The 12,142-nt window shown below is 38.4% G+C and overlaps 1 protein-coding gene and 1 long non-coding RNA gene across 7 annotated transcripts in view; one reads left to right on the forward strand and one right to left on the reverse strand.

Moving 5' to 3' along the window:
* Window positions 1–4,622, forward strand: part of GHR (growth hormone receptor) — a 297,127-nt gene extending 292,505 nt beyond the window's left edge. For all 6 annotated transcript variants that reach the window (XM_020888243.2, XM_070476638.1, XM_070476636.1 and 3 more), the window contains one exon: window positions 1,604–4,622. In XM_020888243.2, the coding sequence (XP_020743902.1) occupies window positions 1,604–2,575 (972 nt within the window). In that variant the 3' untranslated portion in view covers window positions 2,576–4,622. The remainder of the gene's footprint in view (window positions 1–1,603) is intronic.
* Window positions 1–12,142, reverse strand: part of LOC110133979 (uncharacterized) — a 202,283-nt gene that overhangs the window by 168,406 nt on the left and 21,735 nt on the right. The window lies entirely within an intron of this gene.

Here is a 12,142-nt window from a genome sequence, read left to right on the forward strand (position 1 = left end):
CATAATGGGAGAAAGTATTTGCAAATAATGAGACCAACAAGGGCTTTGTTTCCAAAATATGAAAACAGCTCATACATACAACTCAACAGCAACAATAAAACCTAATTGAAAACTAGGCAAAAGACCTAAACAGATATTTCTTCAAAGAAGAAATACAAATGGCCAATAGGCACATGAAAAGATGTTAAACATTGCTAATTATTAGAGAAGTACAAATCAAAACTACAACAAGGTACCACCTCACACCAGTCAGAATGGCCATCATTAAAAACTACAAATGACAGGCTGGAGAGGATGTGAACAAAAGGGAACCCTCCTGCTCTGTTGGAATGTAAGTTGGTATAGCCACTATGGAAAATATTTATAGTATGGAGATTTCTCAGAAAACTAAAGAATTACCATATGATTCAAGCTTTTTGCTGGCAGGAAAGCTATGACAAACCTAGGCAGTGTGATGAAAAGTGGAAACATTATTCTGCCAACAAAGGTCTGTATAGTCAAAGCTCTGGTCTTCCCAGCAGTCACATACAGTTGTGAGAGATGGACTGTAAAGAAAGCAGAGCACCAAAGAATTGATGCCTTCAAACTATGGTGATGGAGAAGGCTCCTGAAAGCCCCCTGGACAGCAAGGAGATCAAACTAGTCAATCTTAAGGGAGATCAATCCTGAATACTCATTAGAAGGATTGATGCTGAAGTGGCAGTATTTTTTTTGTTCACCTGATGAGAACAGCCAACACATTGAAAAAAATCCCTGATTCTGGGAAAGATTGAGGGCAGAAGGAGAAGAGGGCATCAGTGGATAAGATGGCTGAACGGCATCACTGATGCAATGGATGTGAACTTGGACAAACTTTGGAAGATGGGGAGGGACAGGGAGGCCTGGTGTGCTGTGGTCCATGGGGTTGCAAAGAGTCAGACATGCCTGGTGACTGAATAACAACAGTGATTCAACAGTCCCACTTCTAGACATATATCCAGACAAAACTCTAATCCAAGAATATACATGCGCCCCTGTGTTCATAGAATCACTATTCACAATAGCCAAGACTGGGAGACAACCTAAATGTCCATCATAAGTGAATAAAGATGTGATACATATATACAATGGAATACTACTCAGCCATTTAAAAAAGAATGAAATCATGCTATTTGTAGCAACAAGGATGCAACTTGAGATTATCATACTAAGTGAAGTAAATCATAAAGACATATACCATATGATACCACTTATATGTGGAATCTAAAATGATACAAATGAATCTATGTACAAAACAAAAACAGACTCACAGACATAGAGAATAGACTCGTGATTGCCAAGGGGGAGAGGGTTGGAGGAGGGATGGTGTGGGATGTTGGGGTTAGCAGATATAAGCGATTATATATGGAATGGATAAACAATAAGGTCCTTCTGTATAGCACAGAGAACTATGTTCAGTATCCTATGATGAACCATAATGGAAAATAACTTTAAAAAAGAAAAATTCTTCACTAATGTATTTGTTATATGGTTATATGATTTTGTTACTGATTAGACTCAATATTATTTGTTAAATCAATTGTTGTGAGTTTATTTTCATAGATCTTCTTTTTCTATTTTACAGGAAGGAAAATTAGAAGAGGTGAATACAATCTTAGCCATTCATGACAACTATAAACACGAATTCTACAATGATGACTCTTGGGTTGAATTTATTGAACTAGATATTGATGACCCTGATGAAAAGACTGAAGGGTCAGACACAGACAGACTTCTGAGCAATGACCCTGAAAAATCACTCAATATCTTTGGGGCAAAGGATGACGACTCTGGGCGTACCAGCTGTTACGAACCTGACATTCTAGAGACTGATTTCCATGTCAGTGACATGTGCGATGGTACCTCAGAGGTTGCTCAGCCACAAAGGTTAAAAGGGGAAGCAGATATCTTGTGCCTTGATCAGAAGAATCAAAATAATTCACCTTCTAATGATGCTGCCCCTGCTAGCCAGCAGCCCAGTGTTATCCTAGTAGAGGAAAACAAACCAAGACCACTTCTTATTGGTGGAACTGAGTCAACTCATCAAGCTGTCCATACACAGCTCAGCAATCCAAGTTCATTGGCAAACATTGATTTTTATGCCCAGGTAAGCGACATTACACCAGCAGGGAATGTGGTCCTTTCCCCAGGCCAAAAGAATAAGACTGGGAACCCCCAGTGTGACATGCACCCAGAAGTGGTCACACCCTGCCAAGCAAACTTCATCATGGACAACGCTTACTTCTGCGAGGTAGACGCCAAAAAGTACATTGCCCTGGCCCCTCACGTCGAGGCTGAATCACATGTAGAGCCAAGCTTTAACCAGGAAGACATTTACATCACCACAGAAAGCCTTACCACTACAGCTGGGAGGTCGGGGACAGCAGAACATGTTCCAAGTTCTGAGATACCTGTCCCAGATTATACCTCCATTCATATAGTACAGTCTCCACAGGGCCTTGTACTCAATGCGACTGCCCTGCCCTTGCCTGACAAAGAATTTCTCTCATCATGTGGCTATGTGAGCACAGACCAACTGAACAAAATCATGCCATAGCTTTTCTTTGATTTCCCATGAGCTACCCATTGAATGGCACAGAGTTGGCTGGGGCACGAATGCTTAAACCAAAACAATGTTTAAACTTTTGGGGGGAGGGGGTGAGTTGAGGGTGGGGAATATGAATTCTAAATGCCTTTTCCTGAAATGTTGAAACGTGATATTAAAAAAAGAAGAAGAATCCTTAATCAGATAGATATTCCTGTTGTGAATTGTAAATATTTTAAAGAACTGTCTCAAAGACTGTTTAGTGGCAGTAATTGTCTTGTTATTGTGGGTGTTAATTTTGTGCTACTAAGCATTGAATGGCTATGTTTTTTAATGTATAGTTAATCATGCTTTTTGAAAAAGCGAAAAATCAGGTGGCTTTTGCAGTTCAGGAAGATTGAATGCAAATCATAGCACAGGTTAATTTTTTTAAGAATTGGGAACTAAAATTATAGGTAAGAAGACAGGAAATAGTTTGGATATGTAAAACATTTATTTTGGCATAAAATGGATAAAGATATTTTTAATAATTTACACTTTAAGCATGGCTATTTTCTATTACACTGTACACGGTGTACTGTAGTTCATGCCAACCCATCTAAAGAATGTAATAACTGCAGTCTAAAGCTGGTTTAATGCTTTGGTCAATGCACCTGAAGAAAAACTAGTTTTTTACAAGCCCCTTTTTATACCTCCTAAAACTCTAAGTGATTCTGAAATGATTGTAGTTAGCTGCATTATTGGAAAGTGCTCATCTTATCTGAATTTGTAAACAAATATTTGTTAATTTAGAAAACTTTTAAATGTTTGCACAAGTCAACTTACCATGAACCAAAAAAAAAAACAAAACCCACAGAACAACAACAACAAAAAACCTTTTCTTACCCAAGTTTTGGTTCATGTCAGAGGGCTACATACTAACAGAAGTAGAAATTACAGCTCGTTCGTATTGACCAGGATGCTTAATCACTGCGGTACCCTGGGAAAAAGTGTCTTAGTGCATGCATATCATGAGTCAAGCCTTAGAACCTCCACCGCAATGTCTTGTATTTCATATTTATCTAAGGAAGGAATAGGAATAAGAAGCATTTTGTAAGTTGAAGCTGGTCAAAGTGAAGTTAACCAGATTATGGAATAAAAGTTCAGGAAGTAGGTTTTTCTTTCATAGCCGATAGCCAGACACATACTCATTGTTAGTGATGATGAGAAACAAACAAACAAAAAAAAAAACCAAGATTTTAAATCCCGAAAGATAACTCAAAAATTTATTAAAACCCATAGCAGAAACTTTCTTCCTCACATTTTTTTGTAGGATTTATTTGAAGCAGTAAAATGAGTTTCATCATTTTTTACCTCCCCTCTGAGTGAATTGGCCTTAAAGCTGGTAGTTAGAAGAAAAAGGGGTCTGAGTAATTTATAAGTTATTGCTCAATCCCTTAATAAACTAAACATCATTCACAGGAGCATTGGGATTGCTCCACAAAATGTTTGTCAAAAAGAGAAAACTCATCTCACCCGTGAATGCTTCTCACTTTAAGTATTTTTTAAAAGTTAATAAAACTTTAAAGTTAGCTTTAACTTAAAAAGCATATTTGCCCTTTAGCTCAGATCTTTTTAGAAAATAAGCTTAATGGTTGGTAATTTTAAATTCCTTCTTTCTTGCAGGAAGGACAGTGAAAAATTAGAATTGGGTGTTTAAAGTTCAACATGTTACTTGTAATAAATGTTCAATAGGTTTTCTGCTATCTTGCTGCTATGGTGTTCTCTAAGAGCTACATAATTTAGTTTCATAGACAATTTCATCTATGTAGAACCTAATTCAACTTAAAACTGTGTGTTTGGGGAAACTATCTTACCATTTCACAGTAGGCTGACGACATTTCTATAGCCAAAAATAGCTAAATACCTCAATCGGTCTCCGAATGTCATTTTGGTACTTTGCTGGCCACACAAGCCGTTATTCACTAGTATGACTAGTTGTGTCCTGCAGTTTATATTTAACTTTCTTTATGTCTGTGGATTTTTTTCCTTCAAAGTTTAATAAATTTATTTTCTTGGATTTGTGATGGTATCCTTCTGTTAACAAACACCACAGAAAAACATCCTCAATCAGACTGCATACTCTTGAGTTCTTCTCCTTGTAAGGAGAACTTAGCACAGTAGCTTAAACATAGTAGCAATGTGTGTGATTTTTGATCTGGGCTGAAATACAGAAGCAGAGGAAACAGCTCCTTACCTTTTTTTTTTTTTTTTTTTTAAGGAAACAAGAGCCCAGCACAAAAATAACCTGCTGGCTTTCCTGGACTCTTAGAGCCATATTTTGGATGCATCAAAGCATGCATGACACATGTGGGGGTGTTTGTTTGTGAGAAGGGGCAGAGCTTAAGCCTGTTGCCTAGAAGGGAAAAACAGCTCTCCCTCTACCATTCACACATTAGAACAAGTCAGTTTGTCAGACAAGCTCCTTGTCATAATGGGAAGCTGATAAGAAGTCAAGACTGGGAGGGAAGCTAGTCAGACAGGTTGTGTAGGACCCTGAGAACAGGAAAGCCAGGAGGCAGAGATTCTTCCACAGGAGGTTCCAGCTCCTGGAGAGGTGAAACTGTGATAAAATCAAATGCCATACACACCAGGTGGGCAACCCACAAACAGAAAAATGATTCTATTACAGAGATTCTCCCACAGGAGTGACAGTGTTGAGTCCTGCAGCAGGCTCCCTAGCCTGGGGGTCTAGCATTGGGAGGAAGCCCCCAGAGCATCTGACTTTGAAGGCAACTGGGTTTGATCACAGGCTTCCACAGGACTGGGGAAAACAGAAATTCCACTCTTGGAGGGCACATACAAGGTCATATAAGCATATACAAGGTCTTGAGAACCCAGGAGGAAAAGTAGTGACCTCATAAGACCCTGGGTCAGACCTACCTGCTTGTATTGGAAGGTCTCCTACAGAGCCAGCAGCAGGTGGCTGTGACTCACTGCAGGGACAAAGACACTGGTAGCAATGGTTCTGCAGGGTACGTTTGGCATGAGCTCTCCTGGAGGCCACCATTTTCTCACCAAGACCTGGCCCCACCCAACCGCCTATAGGCTCCAGTGCTGGAACACCTCAGGCCAAACAACCAACAGGGTGGGAACATAGCCCACCAATGAGCTGGCAGGCTGCCTAAAGTTTTACTAAGCCCACAGCTGGTCACTAAACACAACCCTTGACATGGCCCTGCCCAGAGGAGGAACAAGACCCAGCTTCACCCAGCAGTGGACACAAACCAGTCCTCTCCCCCAGGAAGCCATCACAAGCCCCTGAGACCAGCCTCATCCACAAGGGGACAGATCAGCAGAAGCAAGAAGAGCTACAACCCTGCATCCTGCAGAATGGAAGCCACGAAAACAAAGACAAAGATGGCAGAGGAATATATCCCAGATGAAGCAACAAGATGAAACCCCAAGAAAACAACTAAGTGAAGTGGAGGTAGACATCTTCCTGAAACAGAATTCAGAGAAATGACAGTAAAGATGATCCAAGATGTCCAAAAAAAGAAGAAGAACAGGGGCACAGAAAAAGAAGATACAATAAATGTTTAGTGAAGAACTGAAGAGCAGAGATGAACAATACAATAAGTAAAATTAAAAGCACACTAGAAGGAATAAACACCATAAGAAATAAGGCAGGAGAATGTATATGTGAGCTGGAAGACAGAATGGTATATATCACTACTGTGGAACAGAATTTTAAAAAAGAATGAAAAGAAATGAGGACAGTCTTAAGAGACTTCTGGGACAATATTAAGTGCACTAACATTAGCAATATAGGGGTACCATAAGGAGAAGGGAGAAAGGACCTGAGAAATAATGGAAGAAATAATAGCTGAAACTTTCCTAACATGGGAAAGGAAACAGTCACCCAAGCCGAGGAAGCAGAGACTCCTCCCAGGAAGGATAAACCCAAGAGGGAACACACATAGACTTTACAGTAAGCAAATTAACAAAAATTAAAGACAAAGTGATAATACTAAAAGCAACAAGGGAAAAATAACATACAAGTTTATCAACTGATTTTTCCAGCAGAAACTCCACAGAAGGTCAAAAGGGAATGGCAGGATATACTTAAAGTGATGAAAGGGAAGAACCTACAACCAAGAAGACTCTTGTTCAGTTTTGATGGAGAAATCAAAAGCTTTACAAACAAGGAAAAGCTAATAGAATTCAGCACCACCAGATAAAACCAACTTTGCAACAAATGCTAAAGGAATTTCTCTAGGTGGAAAGGTCACAACTAAAAGGAAGAAGATTGCAAATGGAAAAGCTCACTGGTAAAGCCCAACATTCAGTAATGGTAGAAAATCATTCACACATAAATATGATATCAAAACCAGTCATCATGAGGAGAGTACAAATGTAGGATATTGAAAATGAAGTTTTTAAAAAACAGCAACTTAAAACAACCTTGTTTATAGATATAGACTGCTATATCAAGACCTCATGGTAACTGCAAACCAAAAATCTATGATAGATACACAAACAAAGAAAATACAAGAGTAAATTTAGTCATTACAAGAGAAGAGAACAAAAGAAGAAGGGAAGAAAAAAGACCTACAAAAACAAATCCAAAACAATTAACAAAATGGCAATAAGAACATACATATAAATATGTGTTGAATGTAAACAGATTAAATGCTCCAGACATTAATTAGACACAGACTGCCTAAACAGACACAAAAACAAGACCCATACTATGAGACCCACATCAGATCTAGGGACACATACAGATAGAAAGGGAGGGGATGAGAAAAAGTATTCCATGCAAATGGAAAACAAAGGAAAGCTGGGGTAACACTACTTAAGACAAAATAGATGGTTAAAAAAAAATACTCTTAAAAAGGACACTACATAATGATCAAGGTACCAATCCAAGAAGATTTAACAGGTATAAATACATATGCACCTAACATAGCGGCACCTCAGTACATAAGGCAAATACTAGCAGCCATAAAAGGAGAAATAAACAGTAACACAATAATAAAGGAAGACTTTAAAACCCTACTTTCATCAATAGATCATCCAGACAGAAAATCAGTAAAGGAAACAGACCTTACGGATACACTAGACCAGATGAACTTAATTGATATTTATAAAGCATTTAATCTAAAAGGAACAGTCTATACATTGTTTTCAAGTGTCATGGAACATTCTCCAAGTTGATCACATGCTAGACCACGAAATAAGCCTTGGTAAATTTAAGAAAATTGAAATCGTATCAAAAATCTTTTCTGATCACAACACTATGAGATTAGAAGTCAACTACAAGGAAAAAAAAGACTGTAATCGCACAAACATGTGGAAGCTAAACAATATGCTACTAAACAATCAATGGCTCACTGAAGAAATAAAAGAGGGAATAAAAAATACCTGGAGATGAATGAAAATGAAAACACAATGATTCAAAACCTATGGGACACAGTAAATGCAGCTGTAAAGAGGAAGTTTATAGCAATACAACCTTACATCAGGAAACAAGAAAAATCCCAAATAAACTAGCTTAACACCTAAAGGAGCTAGAGAAAGAACAAACAAAATCCAAAATTAGTAGAAGAAATCATAAAGATCAGAGCAGAAATCAATGAACTAGAGTTGAAAAAAAATAGAAAAAATTAAACTAAAAGCTAATTCTTCAAAAAGATAAAATTGATAAACCTTTAGCCAGAACAGACCCAGACTCACCAAGGAAAAAAATAAAAAGCACTCAAATCAATATAATTAGACATGAAAAAGTGTTACAATGAACACCACAGAAATACAAAGGATCATAAGAGATTATTATGAATAAATATATGTCAATATAGAAGTTACTTGAATCTAAACTCTAGGTGGAATCCAAGATCATCTGCCTAGTCTCCTTGCTAACTTAATATTTAAGGGCTGTGTGGAAACAGCACAGCTTCAGAATAAGAGTTCGACCTTTGGTTAAGCTCTGTTCCCTTGGAAATCAAAGAATATTATGTCAACTATGTTACACAAGTAAAATTGCTCATGGTTAAAATGACCTGACTGGTAAATTGCATCTGGATAAGGAGCAACTCTAAATGCTCAAAGATAAACCATGCTTTAAACATAAGAATGGTGACTCTGAGTACATCCCATGCAGGGACACTGTAAGTTTTGCCTATGGAGTAACAAGAGTTAGTGGCACCAGTGAGACATAGAGCTTCTAAGCCTTGGGGGAACTCTTTTATACGCCCACTACCAGTATCCTGCTCTTATACCTCAGCCATCACTTGGCAGAGGAGAGGAAAGAAAACACCGGACAGTTGTATTAATGATTGTGTAGACTGCTATATGGACTGTCGCTACAACTATGACTATAAAACAGAAAGCCTCATACTGCCCTGTCCTACGTTCTCATCAGTAAACTAGAAACAGGTATTGCCTGTAGTCATCTGGGGAATGTTTACTTGAACTTAAGATCCCTTTGTGGAGGCAACAAGAGACACTTGCCATTCCTTGAATAGTTTGTGCTTTTCCATCTCTCTGTGTTTTTTTCCTGCCTCTTCCTTCACCTGTAAAGCTCCCACCTACAAAGCCTGCCTGTCAAATTTCCCCTCATTATTCATGGCCCAGATCAAGACTTCCTTCATGCAGCCCCCCTGATTCCCTCGAGCCTTGAATGATCACTCCCTCCTTTGAACCACTTCTAAATGGTGTTTATCACACTCTAGTTTTTAGCTCACCTAACAACCTGCCTAGAATGGGTTTACCAACATGTACTCTATGGCATACCTGTTCCCTTAACTGTTCTTAAATGAGCAGTTCTCTAAAGTTGAAAAATACTTTATACTACACTTCCCTCTGGGAAAGCCAGAGTACAAATTGACATTTTAAACTACTGTTAAAGAAATCTACTTAAATTTTTTTTTCCATTTTTATTAGTTGGAGGCTATTATTACAACATTGCAGTGGTTTTTGTCATACATTGAAATGAATTAGCCATGGATTTACATGTATTCCCCATCCCGGTCCCCCCTCCCACCTCCCTCTCCACCCGATCCATCTGGGTCTTCCCAGTGCACCAGGCCTGAGCACTTGTCTCATGCATCCAACCTGGGCTGGTGATCTGTTTCACCCTAGATAATATACATGTTTCCATGCTGTTCTCTTGAAACATCCTACCCTCGCCTTCTCCCAGAGTCCACAAGTCTGTTCTATACATCTGAGTCTCTTTTTCTGTTTTGCATATAGGGTTATCGTTACCATCTTTCTAAAGTCCATATATATGTGTTAGTATACTGTAATGGTCTTTATCTTTCTTGCTTACTTCACTCTGTATAATGGGCTCCAGTTTCATCCATCTCATTAGAACTGATTCAAATGAATTCTTTTTAATGGCTGAGTAATATTCCATGGTGTATATGTACCACAGCTTCCTTATCCATTCGTCTGCTGATGGGCATCTAGGTTGCTTCCATGTCCTGGCTATTATAAACAGTGCTGTGATGAACATTGGGGTGCACGTGTCTCTTTCAGATCTGGTTTCCTCGGTGTGTATGCCCAGGAGTGGGATTGCTGGGTCATATGGCAGTTCTATTTCCAGCTTTTTAAGAAATCTCCACTATGTTTTCCATAGTGGCTGTACTAATTTGTATTCCCACCAACAGTGTAAGAGGGTTCCCTTTTCTCCACACCCTCTCCAGCATTTATTGCTTGTAGACTTTTGGATAGCAGCCATCCTGACTGGCGTGTAATGGTACCTCATTGTGGTTTTGAGAAATCTACTTAAATTTAAGCACATTTTCCAATTTATTCAACAATGGAAAATATAATGGTAAAGGGAGTACACATCATTGGATATATTAACACTTGGGAAAAACAGCTCTAGAAGGATAACTAGCAAGCCTGGCACAAAATAAAGTTATAATAAAATTCAGGTAAACATAAATCTGAGCAGAGCATCTTTGAGGCCATAAAACTTATCAATAAAACTTCCTAAGGAATAAAAGGCAAAGCAGCTGCATGATTAAAATAACCACAGATCCTTCTCAACTCAGGCACATTATGTTTTTTCACACATGAAATGACATTTTTCTTAGACTTCAGAGGTCTTAAAGCATTCATTGTCTTCTCTGTGGCATTCACTTTCTATCTCCTTGCTGGAAAAAGACCAAATTTTCCTTTCAACTGGAAGACTAGCTGAGGAGGGTTAACACATGGAATTTAGCAATGGTAAAAATTCTTGATTTCAGTGCATTTAGTTTACTGTGAAATCTGAGGGTTACAACACTTTGAAATAGGCACTCTTCATGAAGAGCATATTTTCCTGGGAAGACACAGAATAATGTGTATGTTACTGCCTGAACACAAATAATTTCACACCTTATTTTTACCTTCTGAGTCAAAAAAAAATTATAAAATCACCCAAAGAAGACTTCAAGGGTAATGGATTTTTGCACATAGTCTGAGGAAGCAGTCTTTGTAGGGATATATTGAAAAGTAATTTTCTCTTGATGTTTTTAATAAAGCTCTACACAATTGCTCTGCAGACATTAAGAGATGTTACCAGTATTTTCTGCAAGGATGAAATCATTTGTCAGGAAACTGTAATGCACTTTGACCTTCCCAGTGGGTTTCCCAAAAGTCTAAAATAGAAAAATCTTTATTGTTAGGCTTCCCTTTAAATGGTACCATATGATAAAAATAATTTGCACAGTGTTTTAATTTTATAAAGTACTTTCATATGTATTATTTCATTTAAACATAAATCTATAAGCAACTCAGAGATTATTTTTAACATTTTACGGGCAAGAAAACCAAGGCTCAGGAAATCTAACAGCTTTTCCCAGAGGAGTGTTAGAGCCAGGAAAGAAGCAGAGACCTCCTGACTAGCCCAGTATTCTGAAAACAGTGTAGGACTTCCCTGGTGATGCACTGGTTAAGAATCCTCCTGCTAATGCAGGGTACATGAGTTTTAACCCTGGTCTGGAAAGATTCTGCAACTAAGCCTGTCATTACAACCACTGAGCCTACTAATCCTAGAGCCCATTCTCTGCAACAAGAGAAGCCACTGCAAGCAGCAGCCCGTGTGGCACAACTGGAGAAAGCTGCTCTCTGCAACTAGAGAAAGCCATGCACAGCAAAGACCCAGCACAGCCCCCTCCCAAATAACTAAATAAAACCTTTAAAAGAATAAATAATAAGAAAATAAAAAGTGTAGTTTGTAACATTTCTTGATTAGAAGAAAAGCTTCTGATCCTACTCAGTGTGAAGAAAATGGAAAACTGTTTCAGAGTATCCATGAATCCAAAGAATCACCTGCTAGAGATAAAAGTTTTTCTGATAAACATAAGCAGCATTGTGCTGGTAAACGTTTAACAACTACGTGCAGGGAGGTAGGGGGCGGGAGGGAGCCCAGATTCATAGTATTTGCAAATTTCTGTGGGTTGTGAATACAGTACTCCCAATGTGACTGATTTTAAGCCATCATTGTTTCATCACTGAACACAAAGTCAGGAAGAGATTGCACAAACAGCTCTCTCTCATAAGGCAATTGAAAGTAGCTCCAGCACACCACTGAGTCTACAAACCCTGATA

This window comes from Odocoileus virginianus, chromosome 14 (assembly GCF_023699985.2).
Source record: "Odocoileus virginianus isolate 20LAN1187 ecotype Illinois chromosome 14, Ovbor_1.2, whole genome shotgun sequence".
NCBI classification, from domain to species: Eukaryota; Metazoa; Chordata; class Mammalia; order Artiodactyla; family Cervidae; genus Odocoileus; species Odocoileus virginianus.